This window comes from Fundulus heteroclitus, chromosome 16, assembly GCF_011125445.2.
Source record: "Fundulus heteroclitus isolate FHET01 chromosome 16, MU-UCD_Fhet_4.1, whole genome shotgun sequence".
NCBI classification, from domain to species: domain Eukaryota; kingdom Metazoa; phylum Chordata; class Actinopteri; order Cyprinodontiformes; family Fundulidae; genus Fundulus; species Fundulus heteroclitus.
In genome coordinates, this window is record NC_046376.1 from 17,159,380 (window position 1) to 17,181,535 (window position 22,156).

General features: G+C 39.4%; 1 protein-coding gene across 2 annotated transcripts in view; it reads left to right on the forward strand.

Moving 5' to 3' along the window:
* gcgra (glucagon receptor a) overlaps positions 1-22,156 on the forward strand; it is a 55,402-nt gene that overhangs the window by 26,099 nt on the left and 7,147 nt on the right. Inside the window, exons 1-10 of one of the 2 annotated variants that reach the window (XM_036148039.1) lie at positions 9,906-9,988; positions 10,469-10,615; positions 12,703-12,799; positions 14,141-14,248; positions 14,400-14,491; positions 16,250-16,344; positions 16,832-16,994; positions 19,312-19,471; positions 19,579-19,639; positions 20,025-20,094. In XM_036148039.1, coding sequence (XP_036003932.1) covers positions 10,562-10,615; positions 12,703-12,799; positions 14,141-14,248; positions 14,400-14,491; positions 16,250-16,344; positions 16,832-16,994; positions 19,312-19,471; positions 19,579-19,639; positions 20,025-20,094 — 900 coding nt within the window. In that variant the 5' untranslated portion in view covers positions 9,906-9,988; positions 10,469-10,561. Of the gene's footprint in view, positions 1-9,905; positions 9,989-10,468; positions 10,616-12,702; positions 12,800-14,140; positions 14,249-14,399; positions 14,492-16,249; positions 16,345-16,831; positions 16,995-19,311; positions 19,472-19,578; positions 19,640-20,024; positions 20,095-22,156 lie in introns of those variants that run through there. The other variant, XM_036148038.1, reaches the window with a different exon arrangement.

The following is a 22,156-nucleotide window of genomic DNA, read 5'->3' on the forward strand; positions in this document are numbered from 1 at the left end:
TCGTGCGGCGTTTCACTCAGGCATGAAGTGAAGGTGTACCCAAAGTTTAACTGTGCCCTTGTTGAGGCTATTCATGCAATGGAATAACCACTCCTCAGACATTGCAACCCGGCGTTTCTGGTTTGCATCCTCAGAGTAAACAGCGTGGCCTTTTGGAGCAGCAGCTTTTCCTCCATCGGTGATGGATGCTCATCCTCTTTTAAACTGAACAGCCTGGCTAAATACGGTTTAAGACGCTGAGTTTATCTATGTTTGGGGTCTGAAATGTTCCGCAGCCCTACCACCTTATAAGACGCAGCTCCTTAACGTGTGATAAAACCCAGGCTGATGGCAGAGTAACAGAGCAGTGCAGCAGAGCTCAGGGGATTACTGAGCATAAACACGGGGCTACCAGCATCCATAGGAGAGCAACGCACAACAGATGCTTGTGGGAATAGGGTAGAAAAGGGATGCGTTCAGATTTCGGCTACTTATCCCATAAATAGCTCAGAGCCCATGAGAAACGGGTCCCTTTTTGAGTTACAAATGTATGAAATGTCATGTAATCCTGAACACCTCTCATAAAATGTTAGTTTTCTCAGTGTGGATGCTCTAAAAAGACAACAGAGCTTTGGCTTTTGCATGAATTCCCCTCTTATTCTAGTATCTGTGTATGTTTGTATATCAAATAATGATAATTGGCCATAAACTACCTCCTTTGTCTACTTTGAGCTCCTTTCTTGCAGTAGGAGTGATCCCAGATTCATGACCCAATGTCCAATGATCATAATCAGAAGTTTGGTGCTTTGCAGATCTGTCCCAGTGACTCTGCCAGGTCTGTTTTTACAATTCCTTGTCAACAAAAGCTATTTTTGTTTCCCAGTTCATAGTATCTGCATCAGACTTGCATTATTAATTTTAAAAGTATGACACGTGTTTATTTTCCCAAAAAAATGTATGTCCCTTGAGGCTTAATTAGGCAGCCTTATCAGTGAAGTTGCATGCAGAATCCCTTGCATTCCTTTACATAGTTAAAAAAAAAAAAGATTTCTTTTTACAGCTAATTTTGCCATTTGAATCAGAACCTGAAGAAAATCAGTCGCTTGAGTTCACAGTTTATCCATCTTTCAAATACCCGTCTGTTAACACAACAAAGTGAATATTCTCACCGCTTCGTTTTGGCACAGATAAGGCTTCCAGTAAATATCACAGACAAGATGTTTCGTATTCACCGACAGCACAAAGTTTGGCCCGCGTCTGGCTCATCCCACTGACTTCCCAGTGTTGACAGGTGACATTGCAGAGTTCGCCTTTTCTCCTCGCTCGTTTGTTTATGCCAAACCTAAATTCAAACGGTGCAAATGTCACTGAATGAGTTATTACTGCGATAAGTCCCATTCATTCTCAAGAGACAAATATGAACTGCTAGATGCGTTTATGTGCCACACAAGCTGTAATTTCTTTTTGGCTGACATAGCTCACTGGTTGGCATTGATGCCGCAGATTTATTCATTCAGCAACTTTTGAGTTGCTGGAAGCTGAATTTGATCAGGTAATATATTGTATATTTTTCCCCTCTAAATGCTCCATTTAAGAACATGAATTTATATCCTGTCATTGTTCTTTAGACTGAAGACAGAAAAACCAAAAGGTCCTAAAAATGTACCCCAACCTGAAGTTACACATAATGAGTCTGGATTTAAAGCAATTGTCTGACAGACACTTTACATTTATACAAATATCAATACAGGTAGCACTGCAAATTATTTTACTGTATTTTAATACATGCAGTGTCACCAAAAATCAATCCTACTCCTGGAAGATTTAGATTTATAATTGTTTTCATTGAACCAAAAAAGTTTGCTCCTGATAGGGAGAAACAATAATTCCTCTATTTTTATTGCCATTTTATTTTAAAAAAAGGACTTGTGCAGCCTTAAGAATCAGTAGAAAAATCTAAATCAGCATCACATCAATTAAACCCTTCATACAGATGTTAACAAGTGTTTTTAATGTTTCCACAGATATTTTGAGGATTTATCTTTATTGATGATGGTTGGAGGGGGAAAAAGCATGAAAACAGAACGATTTATTTAGTTCGACCATTTTCTTGAATCCAACAAAATGCATTGCACAGACTGGGGATTATATGAGGGCAAATGATGCTCTGAACATTGTGCAGAGTTTTGAAACAGGGATTTGAGTACAGACCTGAATTCTTGATTAAACTGTCATTGTCAAATCATTCTGAGGTATTATGACACAGCACAAATTTTTATTAATTAATGGTCATGAGATTTGCTGCTGCTGTGCAATTTCCACTGGTGAGAGGGTTAGTTCGGGTGGATCGTGTGCAGTTTTTGCACCAAAAAGGTGCTTTTAGAACAGAAATCAATGAATTAAAAAGGAAATAAACCAGGGTACAATTACAACACATTCTGCAACTAAGCAAATGTACATTCAAAGTGGAAAAATATTCCACCATCAACATTATTCAGAGTTATAAACAAGATTATGCATTTTATTTGTCATCCCCAGATTGACCATGAGCACAAATGAGAGCTCCATGAATGATTGTGTACGCTGTTTGGACAAAACACTAAAACTCTTGTCAGTGTTTATGTTCAGCCGCTGCTCTGATCAGCAACAAAACCACAGCAAATAATGAAAGACGATGAAGTTGGCACGCAGGGATCGAAGGTTTCCGTCGGTTGTTGTTGTTTGCTCAATTTTGGGTCTGACACGCCTGACGAAAGAAGCGACAAAGCTCTTCCTACACAAAGTCCCACACAGAAAAGCCTCGTACGCTCAAGAACTCGAGTGCTTCACGGCAGTTTGTCATTGTTTACCGCCTACATTCGTCAGCCGCGACCCCTAAATAGGAAACGTTTGTCACTAAACTCGAATAATCAGTCCACAGAAGAGGCTCTGAGTGTCCGGCCGCTGGGATTACGGCTGTTGTACGCGTATCATCAGGGATGGATACACAGCGTGAACTAAGCTCCCACATTGTGACGGGGTCAGTGACAAACTGAGCGGTTCAGAGGTTCAACTAAGCAGCTGTAATCAGAGCCCCGTTTTTTTTTTAAATTGGTCTTTAGTGCAACAATACCTCCTCCTCTCCCAGTTTTCCTCATATTGTGCTGAGCTGCACAATAGAGTTCTGTTATGTCATTCTTTTATAAATACAGAGCCTTTTACAGAATGGATTAGTAGCTCCAGGAGAAGAAAAATTTTTTAAATATAGCATTTGTTTGAATGTCTGCGATGGAGGCTGAGCCAAACCTCGACACATTTTCCAAACACAGATGTCAGAGAGCGAGCGAATGGTATCGCATCCAGCAAGCCTAAAGCAAGCTTACAGATGGATCAAGCTCGGCTGGGAACATGTGGAGTATAGTTGTTATGCCGAGTATGACCACCTTATAAACTTCTGCAAAAGCTGTTTGACCGTTTGGATATCAGGATTCTGTCGTGCATTGGCTGCAGCAGCGGCTGCTCGTTGGCACGGGGCGGTAGGACGACGCCCTCATCAAAATTACAGGAAAAAGTGTGCACACAGTAAACATAAAGTAATTATTACAGGTGATTATTCATTTTATTTTAGTTTTTTTAGCATTCGCTTGCCATTTTGGCTATGTTTTGAGGTCATTTTTCATGGTAGGCCTAAGTACAAATATTTCATTGTCGTTCACAGCAGCGGTTCTCGTGTCATTCATCATCGAGTCTGATTAATTCATGATTCCTGTTACCAAAGTCACCAGAGTCCACTTAGCTCTGTGGCTCACTCAAAAATATGAAACGGAGATCCAGACAAAGATGACGACAAGACATGAGAGCATGCCGCAGCTAAAGAACGTTTCATCACCATTTTAGAAAATGCATAGTTTCACAAGGCTTATATTTGAAGAAAAAGGCAGATTTATGTCCAAGTAGAGTTAATTTTTTAAATCACTGATGTCTTTTTATCTCTAGCTGCCCCTGGGCTGCAGATGAAAGAAAAAAAACTGCAAGTCTGGTGCTTAAACATTTATTTAGTCATTCACATGAATGTTTTTACATTTGCCTTTTTGCATTACTTCTTTTTGGGTAGTAAATCTAAGCATGAGTTAGATTTCAAAGCATCTTTCAATAGTTTTTAACAATACATCACAGCCATATGTGACAGTGAGTTGACAGGAAAAAACTATAAATAGCAATGCCCTAGTTTTTCATTAAGTTAAATATGCTCAAAAGTTCAAAGAGGACAATTACAAATCGCTTAAATTATGACTTATGGGTTCAAAAAGATTTATTTAACAATAACGGTTGTACAACAATCGTTTGCTGCCATTTTAATTTGTGTTTAAGTCCCACTGGTGTCACTTAGGAAGCAAGAGCATAATTAGTAGGACTCAGGAGAGATTTTTGTGTCAAAAACTTGCAAGATAAGTAAGAACAGATTAACTGTGGCGCAGAGCAGAGCAGCGCAGAGCAGAGCAGCGCAGCGCCAACAGCCAAACAGATGAGTTATTTAAGCACGTTGATCTTCGTTTCAGCAGAAAGAGAAATGCAGCTCTCCCAGTGCGAGCTGAAGCAGATCGCGGTGGACCAGGAAAAAGTGCTGGCGGCTACTTACGCTGACATTCATTTACTTCAGAACTTGGATCTGAGGATTTTGTCAAACCCATTTTAATCACATTGTGAAAATGGAAAAAAGTACATTTATATCTCTTTTATTTAGCAATCAAACTAAAAAAGTGTAAGTGCTGTTATATTTCTGTTTCAAAAAGAAACTACTACTACTCCCTATACTACTGGGGTGAAGGAGTTCTTTAGACTGAACTGTCGCGCTTCCCGTTGCGTCACACCTCAACCCGCCTCAAAGCCAACGCTGATTGGACGTTCGTTTGGTGAACGGCTCCAAATTTTCTTTAACGGAGAGTAGCCAGACTGATCTGCGAGTGAAACCTTGAAACCTCGCGAGATCAGGATGGTCTCACGAGGCTATATACTACTGGGATGAAGAAGATTGTGGGTTTGTTCCAGCTTCCTCCCTGTCACATGTTGATGTGCCCCTGGGCAAGGCCCTTAACCCCTAGTTGCCTGTCGATGTGTGAATATGTGTGTGATTGGGTGAATGTGGCTATAGTGTGAAGCTCTTTGAGTGGTCAGTATGACTGGAAAAGTGCAGTACATGTTCAGTCCGTCTACCATTACTGAACCTATGCTCAACTGCTATAACAGCAAGGCCCCAATAAGATCCTCTCTCTCATATATATATATATATATATATATATATATATATATATATATATATATATTCTCAAACACCGGCACATGTGGCAAGAAAAGAAACAGTCTAGCAGCATCTTTAGTAATTATTGAGGTGTTGGCTAAAAGAACTATTGGTGTAAGGTGTTATGGTTATGGTTTTAATGTATCTATAAGGATTTTTGTTTTTGTCCACGCAGCGTCTCTTTCTGGCCAGTCTCATAGTTTTTGAGCAGTTCTTCAGCTGTTATCATTTGTTCAAAATATTTTTCTTTTCCTTTCGTATCATACAATTATTCAAAAAAAAATTGCTTTCCACCCTAATATCAGATAGTCGGGCCATCTTGTAGTGCATTTGGGAATATTTGCATTTCTTAAGATGTTTTTTCACCTACTGGGTCCAGCGCTGGTGACACTCATCTCTCTTTGCTTTGTCTTTTACAAAATAAAGATAGATAACAACTTCTGTTTTAGTTTACCCAACAGCCACAATGTGGGTAAAAAACCTATGACGCGGTTTGGTCCCTAATAATAAAAAGTTTTAATACATTTTCTATGAGTTTTATACAAACACTGACATGCACAGTTTAATTTAGTCTTTTTTTTTCATCTATCTTTGCTAACTTTATGGAAAAATGTTCTCTTTGCAGATCCCCTGTATTCCAAAGAAATTCAATTTATTTCCAACTAATGTGCAATACATGATTAGAAAGAAAACATCTTTATTGCATTAAATGAATCGTCTGCAAAGCCCTGGCTCCAGATTTGAGAGACGATTACTTGAATACAAGCCATAACTCCCCTGTCTACCTCCAGGTGACTGAACAGTAGCTTATAAATGCCTGCTTCTTAATTTATTTCTCTAAAGTTCAATGTGACAGGTTGCCCAGGGAACTCTCTGTGTGTGCGCTCAGATGCGGCGTTTCAGTCTTGCGCTGTAGTTTAATGAATATTTGATGATACGTGGTTCATTGAAGTAGGGCAAGGAAAGCTGCTTGTCAGGATGGATTTGTTGACTCACGGTGATCTAAACTGTAACTTTGCCATGAATGACCTTCTAGAGATGTCGTATCCAACGTTCATCTCAGAAAGACTTTGACACTCTGGTTGGCACTGTGCCTGCTCGCTCCATATGCTGTTGTTAGCTGGGTTTTTTGTTGTTTGTTTTTTTTTTTAAGAATTGAGGCGAAGCACCTAGACTTCCACTTAAAGAAAGGTGGAGAGTACAGAGAATTTCAAACGTATCTCTGGAAATCCTTGCGTAATCGTGTTGAGGGTTGCCTGGGCAGAAGTGCCACTAGAGGAGCCTGTTTATTGCATTATCTGCCGCTGCTGGCCTGACAAATCTTGTCAGAGTTTGTTTGTTGTTTGCCTCTTTGTGTCGCCCTGGCCTTGAATTCCTTGCCGCATCATTAATCATATCTGTTAGGGCAACATCTTTCTGGTTCTGCCCAAAAAAATGTGTTTCATAAAGACTTTTTTTCTATTCCGGAGGTCCGAAGTGTGCTCGTGGGAGAATATTAACCCAAGATTTTACCCTAACATGAATATTTAATAAGGTAGGGAAAAATACATATATACAGTCTTAAACTAGGCTCTGAAATATCTATATTTCTGTCTATAAGCCCCTATGTTGACCTTTGTTTTGTACAGAAATTGAGTTTAAGTGTGTCCATGTGATGCCTCGTCCGTTCTAAACTCTGAACTCTGCTTCACCCCCTTATGCAGTTCACCATCTGCAGCCCTGAGCTATTAGGCCTAGCTAGCAGTCTGCACCTGGGGCTAATAACTTGATACAAGCTGTGCAACATCTTTGTTTCCACGATCTTCAAATTTGCAGTAACATTTAAGCATTGTCTAGTATTTTAATGTAGGAAACAAAGCTCTTCAAGACGGTTAGAGCAGAGAGGCTTTGCATCAAGTTTTGTACCTTGTTTGGGAAAGTGGACGATAGATTGCAGATTGTTGTCTTTTCAAAGAGGTTTGTTTTTTAGTCCTTGCTTCTCCCCTCTGCACCACATTTAACCATGCATACTCTTCTTTTGTAATGCTATTTGCTAGACAGCACAATCAAATGAAAAGCAAGCACTCTCCAACAAACAACAGTAATTGTTAGTGGCCATTGTATTAAGCCATTCAACATGCACTTGAGCACAGAGCTATTTTTTTTTTTATAATGCTTTTTTGGACATTTGGGGCATTTGCGTCATGCCTGATTTAAAGAGTATTTTTTTCCCCCACAAATATAAATACATGTGCACAGAAGCATCATTTAAACAAGCAGCGGTCTATGTTTTTTGTTTAACAGACTAAAGCTAGGGGTAAGATGATTTGCTTGCATGTTTTTCGGATGTAACAGCCTCAGGAAACACAACCAAACAACTCCAAGAGGTCAGCTCAGCTCAGCCTGTGCCTGGACAGCCCCTTAGCTCTCCTCCAACCTGAAATCAAGATGTGCAGAAGTAGCAGCAAAAGCTCGGGGATGTTTCCTGTAACCCAGAGTCGGTGATGTTAAACAGCACGTGTCCTGATGGACCAGGGGATATCTGAGTGCAGCGACCATAGCTGTAGTAGCTGCTATTCTAACAGCCAGATTTGCAAGCCCAATTAGCCTCAGACCTTGACGCTCATTAGTCCTACCTCAGCTCCCACTAAATGGGCCATGTGGTTCTAATTATCCTGCAGTGAAGACACCCAAACATGCCCAATCTTGCAGGTAACAGACACAGTACGTCTTTGTGGTTTGTCTTTAAAAACTGTGTGCAACCCATGCAACATTATGTGTTGCAAACAACAGCAGTATGGGATTTTTGCTTTGTGATAAATTTGGGTAAAAACTATTTTTTATCATCAGCAGCATTGAATAAAATGGAAAATATAAAGACAATTTTATATTTTACTGCCTTTATTTATAACATAAGCAACAATCAGTTGTTCCCGCTGCTAAAATAATATTACATAGTAATTACAGTGATTTATTATCATTACATGCAATTGTTGTTTTGATTTTGGAATATAAAGTAAGACCAAACTACCAAATAAATACTGTTTAGCCCTTTTGGTATTAGTTGGTTAATAAATCAGATTATCTGCTAGTTCGCCAGCCAGCATTCAGGTGCCTAAAATACATCCCCGCATAGCTTCCAGCTGGAGCTTTAAACCAGTTACCTTGGGTGGCGCTGCTTTTGTTACCAGACCTTCACTCTGGAATGACCACTTTTTTGCTATCGTTCCAGGCGAGGGAAACATTTTGTAGCCTATGTTTACTTAGCTTACCAGAAACAAGTGGGGGAGGGGAAGTGCTGCATGACCATAATTGCCATACAGCCAGAGAAAACGGCATTCAAGCCAGCATGTTTTCTGGCATCTAACTGAAATAACATTAAACTGAAGAATGGTACAAACAGAGGATTTTAGTGATCTTTGAAAGATACAGATAAAGATAAATCTTAACCCTTGCTCATTCAATGGCGGTGCAAATGATACAGACATAAAGTAAATCAAAGCAGAAAATTAGCACAGTTTTGTAGCAGAAACACTGCAATTTGTTTATAAGAGTTTCTCCTTAGAAAGATACTATGAATTTTAAGTAATATATTGAATCACAGTCATTGCTCTCTAAAAGCTGCTTGTGCACATAGCAATGTGGTCAGAGGCCAGGTTGAGACTCTCAGTGGAGCCTTCGTACTTCAGCAAACCCCCATGTCTCTGTTTCTCTTCCTTTCGCAATCTCTCCTGCGGCGATCACTTTAGTTAATCATTGTTTCTCTTTGGTGCTAAGTTGCAAAAAGCGGTACAAGGCGGGCTGCTGGGGGAAATTTGTCTCTGAATGTTTTACTGACTGAGGGAGAGAAAGTGCGTGTGTGTGTGCGTGTGAAGGGGGAAAACCCACTGAAAGCTGTCATCCTTGGCAGGATATTTATTCGGTGAGAAAGAGGATGTTCTCTGATGTACATCTCTTCTATAATTGGAAGCATGATGAAACCCAAATTATATCTGAACGGTCTCTGTGTTAAAATCCAATCTGCATCTTTCACAGCACATAGCTGGTATTTCAGAAGCAGTTCTACAACGCACAGAGCGACTCATAGTAAGCTGTTTTCAAGACAATGGTGTATGCTCAACATGGAATACTTAAAAAAAAAAAAAAAAACAATTTTATAAATCTGAAGTTTTAAATCTGATTGTTTGGAATGCGTCTTCGTTCTCATATCAGCGGGATCAGTCCAGACCGGATGTCAGGACAGACAGGAATATCTCCGCTGCCTGGGGGGAAATGCTACTATCATTCCTGTCTGTGCTACTGCTAATGCATCCAGTGGTTATTACGCTGCACAGCCCGTTTGGTTAAGATTGAATCAAATTTGACTTCCTGTAGTGGAGCATTTAAAAGGTGGCTTGAGCCTATCCAGCTGCAGTTTGGCCCGATGTTTTAGAGGCTCGTTGTCGACAGGTTCGAAGGCAGACAGAAAGCTTTGAGTGCGTGCTTTCTGGGTTCTCCACACATCGCAACTTGTCCGTCTGTCATGCCACGCTGCTCCTATCTGTCACAACAATACCTGCCAGTAAGCAAAGCGCATCGACACGACCCCACCCTTCTTATGCCAGCCACAGAACTAGAACAGAGTGGAATTTGAAACGTTTTAGCCAAAAATGTTTCCATGGTCAAGGTGTTTTTTGCAGAAACGTTTCAGATTTCGTTCCGTTCTCCGGCTTCGCTCGAATCCGCCGGGAGCTGGAGGTGATCGATGCCCAGGTGAGTGACCTCTGGCACACACTGAGACACGCTCAACCAAACAGTGATTGGTTTTAATGAGAAAGTGCAGCCGACTGCGAGTCGCTGAGTGAACGCGGCTCCTCTCCGCTGCGGCTGTGTCTCTGATGGAAGCAGCAGCAGCTCCTGGAGGCTTTCGACCTTGTACTTGATGTCCTGAACAGCTTGCTGCTTTACACAGTGGTTAAGCTTTTTGTTTTTTTGTTTTTTTTTTAAAACAAAGATTGAATTAGGGACTTATCACGCTCCCAGTGGATGCGCTTTCTTTTCCGAACAAGCCTCTCTTCATTTCACTTATGTTGCTTTATTTGCCTGCCTTCTAATTCTGGGAAAGTCGCACACTGCCGTTGATATGACCCAGTCTTTTCCTGTTTTGGTCATCTTGTTATGCGGGGCTAATATGAGCTAAGTTAATGTGTTTCCAATGAGCTTTGATGGATTGTGTGTCTCTGTGTCACCCAGGCTGTGTGGCGAGTGTAGATAAGCCCCTTATGAGGTGAAAAGCCCTCCCCATCCTGCAGTATCCCCTCCCAGCACCACCGGCAGGAATAAGGGATGTCAGGACTATTCCTCTCTTTGGCAGTACTCATTGTCTTCAGCAGCATCCAGGTGGGTCTCAACAGATTTTTAACATAAACATGGACTCGTACACTACAATGCACAAACCTGCTTATAGTTTAAAATCATCCAACCGAGTGATCTGTGAATTTTTATTTATTTTTCCTCTGGGCACAAATGGGCAAAAATATAGTGGACATTGCTTTTTCAATCAAACTATTGTCACAATAGCTTGTTTATATGGATAGCAAAATAAGAAAAAGTGGATAGGACAAAGTAAAATGCACTATTTAAACGTTGCTTTCTCATTTTGTGAGAAACTGTTACAGGATACTGTCCTGATAGAATAATTGTGAAACAAATATTTTTTTGTGTTACATTTACATTTAAAAAATATATATGTCCAAAATCTTCTCAATAAACAGAAAAACCTTTCAGCACCGCCCCACTGGTATTTTTAACCTTTCATCTTCTGCAGGGAGCTTCTTTGAGCTTAAAAGGCCTCTTTGATATCACCTTTATCTTTAGATTTCTTCCCCGGTTTCTCAATTTGATTCGAACTCAGTCACTCCAAAAGGTTGATACTTTTGTAGGTTAACCATTTCTTAATTACTTTATGTTTTGTCTCATCGACAAGACGAAAGCTCCGGCGTTCCTCGTGGTCAAGTTTCTTTGCAGTCTGGTTGATCCATCTTTTTTTTTTTTTTTGTTATAATGCCATTTACTTTGATAGGGTTGCCATCTTATTGGCTCCAAAAACACCTCCATGGCTTTATGTTCCCACCACCATGCTTGACAAATGTAGGTTAGATCATTTTTGACCAAACGGTTAAACCTTTGTTTTATCTGAACACAAAAAGCACCAGAAGTTTTCCTCTTTGCTCAGATGAGTTTTTGGAAAAGCAGAGCAGTACCAGCATTACGCCGTGTTGGTACAAGTTTCAGTTTTGACTTCCCACCCCGTCTTCTGGGATACATCCACAGTGTTGATCATTTTGTATGTTGTTGTAATACTTTGCACTGTAGGAATTAGAGCTTGAAAACATTTAAACATGGCTTTGTAGCACTGCGAGTAATCAACGAATAATATGGATGCGGCTAGATTATTGGATTTTATATCATTCTCTATCATTCCCCTGAATAAGGGAGCAGCCGAAAGGACTCACATTATAGTCAGATTCAGTAAATTAGAAAACATCCTTTATTTCAGTAGCTCTGTTCTCTAAGTGAAACATTCTATATATTATTTCTACACAGACTAAGGTTTTAAAGCCTTTTTTTCTGTTAATTGTGAAGATTTTCTGCTTACAGCTAATCAAAACACAGCATTTAATATTAGAATATTACATCAGACCAATAAACCAAGTTTTTAATATAGACTTGTGGGCTTAATAAAAAAGTATCTTTAATCCTTTACCCTGACAAAAGAACCTCATGGGAATACATAATCTAATTTATTGAATATAAATTTAGTTCAGGGTCCTTGAGTCTAACAGGGCCTTCCTTAAAAGAAAAAAAAGGCTCAAAGCATCGCAAATACTCCACTGCACTTTACAGGCGATATGAGATGCCTTTTCACATATTCATCAATTATTTTATACAAGAATGTAATACTAATAATACAGTTGAGCAATATTAAGAAATAACAACATCAGGGCAGATTTTAAGACATTTCTCAGAGTGATTCAAATACAATCCCACAGTGCCACTTCTGATTTCCCTATTTGACCATTCTTCATTCACTTTGGAGTGTAAAACATATGCTAAAATTTGCTCTTTGAATGAGTTTCACACAAATATTTTTGTTCTGGATCTAAAAAAAACCATTTGTTTCCAAACCGCACAAACCCAAACCACAACTTCAAACGTTTGTTTTACGGGGACACAATCCTTAATATCTTACATTATATTGTAAATGCAAACGAAGATGGATTTACAAGTAAAGCATGTTTGGAGGAACATTGCACCACAAACAGGAATTGTTTATATAGTTTTCATAAACTGTAAGGTCAACATTTAAAATTTTAACATTTTGATTGAACTGTTTACTTAGTCTGATCTCTGCACCCACAAATAACAAATCCTCAGAACATTACTGCACATTTTTATTAGACTGTCTCCTGTGTGTGTCTCCTCAGGTGTCTCCTGCTGCCACCTTGCATAAGCTGAAGGACGACTGGAACCAGTACATGATGGAATGTGAACATAACCACAGTCAATATCCACCCAGCAGCGGTGAGCTGAAGATATTGGGGCTCCTCTTTTTATTTTGTGTCTTGCCTTTCATCACTGGCCTTTTGATACTGCTGACCTTTCAGAGGAAATTTTGCGACAAAGTCAGTTTGGTGCCTTGCTAGATCAAGCCATTCTGAGTAGGTTTCTGCTTTGTACCAGCTATGGTACTTAAAGTTAATTTAATGTGTGGAATACCTGGTGGAGATGAGTCCCGGTGCCTAAATCTGTGCAAGCAGCACACAAACACAACTGTTACCTCTATGTTGGAGTGTGATTATGTTTCTTTTCTTTTTTTTTCTTCCTTTTTTTCTTTGGGTTAAACAAGAATTCAATTTAATAGTGTAAAAATGTCCTTTGTTGTCAACAGTGAGGAAATTCAGGTGTATAATCTGGAAAGTGAAAGCACATGGAAGCATGTAGATACACACAATGTCAGTTTTAACAAAATTGTGCTACAAAGATGTTTAGTCGAGGACTTAAAAGGACTTGAAACTAACCTTTTGTGCAACTGAACATAAAAAAAGACAAGATGTAAGCAACACCCAGTTTATGCAGTTCAAATTGAATATAAACTCTAGGTGAGACTCACAAGACACTAGAGGAGAAGCAAGCTGCTCTACTTATTGCACATTATGTTTCTCCACTAGGTAATGTAATGTGAAGGCTGGAAGAAGAAGTTGCTGAAAATCTAAGGCACACACAAGATTGTTTTAATCATCTTGAGCAAACATATGGCAAAAACAGTTTGCATTGACTTTATTTCCAGTCCGATGAAGATAGCGACACGTAGCGGGGGATTTCCCTTCACTAATATATTTGCTGCGCCTCATTTGTTTTTCTACCTAAATGCAAAGAATAAGGTGACTCCTGTTTGCTTCATTGGCAAAGTCTTTAACAATGTAGTGAATTTTGCTCTTCAGCTGCATTACTCTCCGTTAGCAAATTCTGCTTCATCTTTTAAAACAAGTCCCTTCCCACACTTTGTGCAAAATTATACCTCTCAGCTCTCCGACTCCGCAGCTCTCCTATAGCATCCCTGATGTTCCATTAGCGTGAGAGCAGCTAAACTGCTATAGAGGACATAGGACACATCACTTTGGGTCCCTGAGCTCCCAGCTGTCTATACTCTGACAATCAGCAATGATGTCCTCTGATGAGAGACATAATGAAACATGGAAGGAGTGATTTTTGAGATGAAAGACCGCGATGGTCCAGATACCATAATCACTCCCAGCAGACGTCACTTCAAAGACTCTATTGCGAAACTTGAATAGTCAAAGATGAGCCATTAAGAGCTATGCTAATGTTGTTTTGCTTTCTTTTTATTGTTTTCACCCTCAGGTCTTGTGTGCAGCAGGGACTTTGACCAATATGCCTGTTGGCCTGATGGATTCCCCAATACCACTGTCAGCGTGCCATGTCCGTGGTATTTGCCTTGGTACCAAAAAGGTTAGAGAACCTGTGACTTTGTAGATAGGTATTATATAGCCATGCTTTCACAAAGAATCTGTAAATGTTCAAGCAGAAACAGACAGCTGTCTACGATGATGACATTTTCTGTTTAAAAGTCTGTTGTTTGTGTGCATGTGTGTGCACACAGTTCAAAACGGCATGGTGTATAAGGAGTGTGATGGCCATGGCCAGTGGTTGGCTAAGAACACCAGCGAGTGTGATACTCCCGATTCAGACCTGGTAAGAAAGATATTTCAGCAAAATTCTTTTAAGAGACACAAGCAAAACATACAACTATTTTATGAGCAGAATGAAAATTTAACAGACACACTGAGCGCTTTCGTAAAAGAAGAGAAAGAAAACACACACACCCACTCACACACATTGGTTTTTTCAATGTGTTCATTGTTGCAATCCCTAAGTGAAAGGTGGCTGGAATGCTTAACAAATTCTGGATATCAGGGAATTGCAAAGGTTAAATAAAGTTACTCACAAAACCAAAAAAATATGGAAGTAAGTTATCACTACATCCTTGGCATCATGACTGCTAGTATCCCATCATTGCTTAAGCTGCAAAAAAAGGATCTTTAAAAAAATCACTAGAAACTGACCTGCTTAGGCCCCTGCCACACAGAAATTGTTAGCACCAGGCTCACCATGTAATAGGGTTTCGAGATGAGGAGGGGCGCATGCACCTCCAAATTGCACATATGATTTATGTGCTGGTCACTGGGAGACTGCAGAAAGTTGTACAAGTAAAGCACAATATTATACTTTCCTGTCAAATTAAGGTTCTGGTAATGTATTAAGCAATTAGGCACTAGAAGGAGGAGAGGCTTACCTGCTTTTTAAAGCAGTGCCATTTAACGTTTAACCAGCTAGACCTGAAACATCCAGGTTTAGCCCCCCTAAAAAGCTACTGGCAATGCTGCACTATCACAAAAACTAAACAGTCTCCCTCCATGTTTTGGACTCTGATGGCAGACCAATTTGGACCAGCAGACTGAGAAGCACTTGAGTTACTTGTAAAGAGAAGGCAACATTGAAAAAAATAATCATTCAAAATATCCCAAATTAAGCTAGTACTTGGGTCAAAACTTACACAGTGCTGCTTTAAGAACAACTAACCCCCAAATTGACTTTTTTTGCTTATAAATTGCATTTCTGTTTAAAACCGTCTGTGGCGCCCTCCTCATGTATAATCAGTGTACAGAATTTGAACATTGAATCACTATTGGTATTGGCTCAGAAAATATTGTGACATCACCCAGAAAATCAGACGTCACTAGCTCTGCTGCTATGGGAGTTGAAAAAGCGGCTCTGCCTCATACATGCCTCCTTACCGAGTTGCAGATGAACTTTGTGATCTGTCGATTTTCAGGTTAGCGATTCATTAGCTTAACGTTCAGTTAGCTTATTTGGCACTTTTCTAACTTGTTCCAGTAGCCCAGATCACGTCCAGCCCTCACCTCCTGCACAGTCCCTGGTCTGCTGGGCACCGCCTCCTTTAGGCACAATTTTCAAATTGCAAACAACCAACTTGTTCAAAGTGCATACTAAATTGCGTAGTAAAAGATGTGGAATTTCTGACTTACTGCATAACACCTCCTCACATTACCCGCTGAGGAATGTTTATAGTTTTGATCAAGCTGCATATTAATGGTTATGTATCTCTTGGAAACTCTGGGAGGCTTTTAATGTGTTGTGAAGGGGGACTACAATCAGGAAGCAAAAATTCAAATCTATGTCAAAAAACTACTGCTCACGACTCCCAATAAGATGAATTGCTGATAATTTAAAAAAAGAGAAAAAAGCAGCATAATATTAGGATCTCATCAGAAGAAGGGAGGAGCTTAGGTTGTTTGATCTAGCACATCTAACCTTGTAATGTCTGCTCCCCATATCCTCTCTAGAAAAATAAAAAAGATTAATGACAGACTTACACATGAATTTATATCATGCATAACATGTATGTTTATTTAACAAATTATTTTGCAGCCATACTATGGATACATCCGGATGTTGTACACAGTGGGCTATTCCTTGTCCCTGGTGGCGTTGGTACTGGCGCTTGGTATCCTCATATTCTTCAGGTACTATTTACTATTTGTGTCAGAGAAAATGTTTCGCAAGAACTGTCATAAGAAAATAAATCCAGCTGGCTGGTTTAAAGAGACAGCTTGGATATTCTTTGGTGTCAAGTTATTCAAGGTTGTTATTGATAGTCAATATCTTACCAGCAGTGGACTGTAATATCGCATGTCCATGGTTTGGAGATGACTTTGTTTTTGTTTTTTTTGGAGGGTGGGGGGGGGGGGGGGGCAAAATAATTTATATAACATTAATTTAAACCGTTTTACATGTTATTCAAAAGCCACAAAAAGTGTTTGATACAACAAAACAGCAAGACATTAAAGGAAAACATAATTTAAAAAAATAGAATGACATTCATCCAAACCCAACAAATAGTTTGACAAATATCTCCTATAAGTAAGATACTGACTGCTGATACAACCTCCACAGAGAGAACCAGAACCAATTACCCTTTAAGACCCTTCTTGTGTTTGTTTTCTTTGTCAGAAAACTGCACTGCATGAGGAACAACATTCACATGAATCTGTTTGCTTCCTTCATCCTGCGAGCCTTATCGGTCCTTATCAAAGATGCTCTGCTGGAGGCCATCCACACATCCCACAGGAACCAGGGGTTCCCTAGTGAATCGATACCCCCAATGGAGCAGCTGGTAAGTATTGAAAGGTGCTTACAAGAAAACCTAATATTCCATAACAAAAGTTCTGGGTTCATAAACATTGTAGACTTTTTAAGGAGGCAAATTAGCACATTTTTCTAAATCATTTTTCCTGTATTCGGTTTTGCATCCATTCATGACTTTAATGAATATGCATACTCTGTGAATATTACACATATTGATACAAATTAAATTGGAGCGGTCATAGATTAGTGATGATTAAGACAATTCTAGGTCAGATTGGTAGAACCATTTTGCATAATAGTACAAACACTTCTTTGTCAAACGGAGGTAACATGGTATAATTTAACTGTAGCAAGATCGTCTATTTTAAGTGGCTTTGATTTAGAAAAAATAACCTGGCTCTGGCCCTCTTCCATTTTCCCACTCAGTTAAGAACTGGACTCATAAAGGAAGAAAATTAGATTTCTTCCACTTTCTATGACTGACATTTATTTAAAAGAATTTACTTAAGGGTGGAGAGAAAAACTGATCTCATAATTAATCAATGCTCACTAATAATAAGTACTAATGGACTAAATTTAAGAATATAAAGTCAAGGAAACTGATAAGCAACGTAAACCCTAAATAATGCCAAATATTGTAGGTATTGACCACCCAAATGCAGACAAGAGGAAGGCAATCTCATGTTTAGGTGAGTTTAATAAACAGCAGAAAACCATCAGACAGGTTGACACATAAAAGGTTGGTAAAAGAAGAACCCAATAAAGATGGCTAAATACTGGCGAGGATGATATCTAGAATGGAAAGGGAGGACTAATTACTAGATGGAGAACAGCCAAGGGAGATCAGACACTGAGGAATAAAATCACATGACTGAAAAGATGACAACCTCAGAGGCTCCATCCGAATACCTTTATTGGGTAAGGACTCTTTAGCCAGCGCAGAAGTGCGTCAGCGGTCGCCATGATAAGTGGTGTCCGAATAGCGCAGTCAGCAAGGAAGGAGGTGGGAAAAGGAGCCCGTATGCTTCCTCTTGTAGCTAATTTAGCAAAAGGAAATTAGAATGTCCCCTATCAGCACTAAGGAGAAAATTATTTTAAGCCTAACACTACTTGCTTGAGTGTTAGAATGGAATGGGAGATTGTATACTAGATGGATAGTCACTTCAGCTTCAGCAGGGGCTCTGTCTGCCTGGAGGTCAGGGCAAAAGGATGCAGGAGGATGGAGAACCCTGGGCTGGAGAACGTTTTGGTTCCCTACCCACACATGTTGTATTTCAGCATAAAAACAGCAAAGAGTGATATTATGCACACATTAACTTCAAGGGTTTAAGACCATGTCCACATAAAAAACAATTTCCTGAGTTCCTCATGGCATAATTTCTAGAAATGTCTTGAAGTAGCCATGCTAGGAGCAAGTCCTCAAAGCGTTGCCTTGTGTCTGAAATACCTGAGATTGATAGTTGGGTTCTTAGACATCCTGGTTTTCACACAGTTGTTTAAAGACTATTTACACAAAAATCCAACAAATTTAACTGTTTACTTGGATAACAGCCTTTATTCTTTGGAAAATTAAAAAGTACTTTGCTAAACTTCCATTCATTAAACAAACAGGCAGTTCTTGGCCCCTCCAAGCTGGAGTTTACTCCTAAAAAGGCAGGCTGTCCTGGTGGCGGCCCACTTTGAAGTCAGAACAAGGCCACGGTGGGATGACGTTCCCATTGGAGGCATGCTAGACCAACAAAATAAAACTTTTTGCAAGAACTTCAGCAAAAGTTACCTTATGATAGCATATGATGCAAATCACTTTGCAGCCGCAGCCTTAAAGACCAGCCAGGTCCCGGCGGTTCAGTTGGTCATTTTCACTTGGACGAAAGCTTAATTCTGCGGTTTGGTCTGACACTCAAAACAAACGCTCTGAAATGAGGGAGTGTCAACTAATCAGGAGTGGATTTTTAGGTGAAAAATAAAAATATAATCAAGCCAAGGAGCTGCAGTGAGTATAAAGTCAGCCGGTTTACCAGGGTTGCTCCACCGAAGAGATTCACAGATGTGCAAATTTATCAAAAATGTCATTTCATGTCAAAGGGTAATAGCCTTAAGACAGTAATAGCAGATAACTATTTACAAAAAGAAAGGCTATGCTTTTCATTGTGTGCTGTGATTTGTGACCCAGCTGGCTGCTAGAAGCTACCGCTTTTGTGGAATCCGATCGCCTTCGGCGCGACGCCTGAATCCTGCTGCCAGAAGGAGATCCCATCTGCAGCAGTTCTCATGCTTGTGTGTTCAGCTGAAAAAGCTTTTGCAGTTTTGTGAAATAGCCCGTTTCCCCCCCCGGTCTCTTGCAGACGACATTTAGCTGCCGCGTGGCCTTTGTGATGATGCAGTACAGCATCATGGCCAACAGCTACTGGCTGCTGATGGAAGGCATCTACCTTCATAACCTCCTGGTCATCACCGTGTTCACGGAGAGGAACTACTTCAAAATCTACCTGTGCATCAGTTGGGGTGAGCTGGTCTGTTTCGCATTTATTGTGTCTGAAGTGGATGATCAGTGGAAATAAAGGCAATATTTGAAAATAATAATAATAATTCATACTTTTTTTTTTTAAAAGGTACACCATTAATATTCCTTATTCCATGGGGTGTCTCTAAATATCTATATGAAAATAAAGAGTAAGTGTTCCTCCTTCCTTTACCTTTAATTAAAAAAAATTATATTTTTTATGTAACCATATTAAGGAAATGTTATCTGATGGACTCTAAATCTGTGATTAGATCTTGTTATTGCTCTGAGATTAAGTAAATTGTCACATGGCGAGGAGTTAAAACATCACAATGTCAGATATAATTTCTGGTGATGTCCACACCGTCCCGCTCCTTAGTGAAAAAAGGAGGGACGGGAATTTTTAAAGCCACACTTACTGAATGCTGAGAAAATGTCTCATCAGCCAACATAAGAAGAAGCTGCAAATTTTAGGACAAAAAGCTATAAATTACAGAGCAAACATCCTACGCATAGCTAGAAAAGCTATTTTTTTCAATCCCTTTCTATTTTCAGGTGCTGGGAGCAGAATACGGACATGAATATCTGGTGGATAATCAGAGCCCCTATACTGTTTGCTGTCGTGGTAATTTCCTGCAACATCCATTTTTTTAAATATATATTTCTCTATTTTCATGTATAAATTTAGAACAAATGTAATCCTCCGTAAAATCCCATATGCACTACTGGCGTCTTGCATTTCCACTTGACTACATTGTGTTTTTGTCAAAACGAACACTATGCAATATTAAAAACGGCTCATTTATTTATGACGTGTGAAAGGCTGGCTGTGCTTTAGCTCTAACATCTGGGAAGCATGTTAGGCCTCCTATGATTCTAGGTTAAATAAATACAGTTATCATGCATTTTGTCCAGCAAACACAGATCATGCGTGCTCTGCAAGGGTCAGTTCAGAGTGTTTATGTTGCTCCGATCGGTCATGCAGCCAGACATCCTGGCATTTTCCATGCATTAATCGTCCTGCTAAGTGGCCTGTATCCCCCAGGAATTCCTGTGTCTGAGTTGTTTGGAGCAATGGCAGGGCTGGTCCTCATTTGAGAGTTTCCCTCGTTATCTTGATCCCACCATTTTTTTTTCAATCTCAACATCAGAGCAAAAAAAAAAAAAAAAAAATCCAGAACACTTGGAGAAAAAGCAATCTATCCCAGAAAACCGTTCAACTTGCTTGTGCAAAACTAAATTCTAAAAATACATTATTTATTACGACCACTGCTCATTTAGGTCACGTTTTAAACATTCAATAAATAGACTATGTTTTGTGGTTTCATAAATATTTTAGCTTCCATATTGCTCTGAACACACAGAGATTAGATTCTTGCGTCCAAATTAAGACGAGCACACTTCCCTTATTCCAGCCGCCCCAAATTAACATGTTAAAGGTCAAATTCTGATGCATATTCATCAGAAAAAGTGCATTCTGTTTCTTAAAAACAATGCCCGCTGATGTGAACGGTGTTACTAAGTGTTTTACATCTACTGTCTATGTGTTTGCTAAAGAAAGTTACTGTTTTATAAGCAATTTTCGTTTTTTTTTTCCTTTCTGAAGTCATTGCAAACATAAGCAGCTGTTTAACACTGTAGATACTCTCCACTCTAACTGCAGCATATTTTGTAGGAAATCTCTTCTTTTAAAGGCATGTTTTATGTCTTTGTTCTTTAGAGACTAAGAATCTAATTATTTAATAAAATGTTCCCGTGTTTGCTTCACTCTTAGTGAGCTATGTGAAATGAAAGGAACTGTATCTACGTGTCTAAAGAAACAGTTTTAAACTGTTAGAAGCTACATAAGACGTTATTGTTTACTTGCAGCATATAAATAAGCTATCAGATTTGAAAATGCTTTATTTGACAATCGACAATCTACAAAGAGATAACGTCCATCTGTAGTCTTTTTCTTTTTCAAGTTCTATAAAGCACATTAATTCCTACATTAACAGAACTAGAAATAAAAATGTTCAGGATTAATACCTGAAAATTATTTGCAGGCTATAATTGTCATGAGGCTGGAACCAGTCGTCATCAAACAACGTTTCCTTTCTCTTTCGACAGGCTTTGCAGAGACTTTACTAAAACGTTATTTTGGTTTGTGGGTTATTTTTTCAGCTGTGTGTTTTTGGATGTTTACAATGAAATACAGCACGCTCAGATTTGGGTCAGTTGCTTCACTCTATCCCAGAGTACTCTAATCCTTTATCTTCAGAAGCACCTCGGTATGGGTCATTGTCGCTTGACTTTAAAGAAATATCCAATCAGGTTTGCTGCGTTTGGATGAGTCTGTGACAGTTTCCCGCTGTGCACAGCAGATTTCATAGTTCCAGTTTTCTATTATATCTTAAACAAAACACTTCTTGTACCCAGGGTCTTTGAAAGCCATACAGCGCTGCGCAATTGTACTCATACCCCGCAAACCTTTCCCCTTTGTCACCTTACAACCAAAAACTTCAATGTAGTTTATAGGGATTTCATTTGAGACCAAGACAAATTAGTATATAATTGCAATCTACGCAGTGGTTTTTACAAATAAAAATGCAGAGTGCACTTGTTTTCACCTCCCTTTTTACTCCGATAAATCCAAAACAGTCAATTCCTCGAGAGGTCAATAGAGTCCAGTTAAAGTATAAATCCAG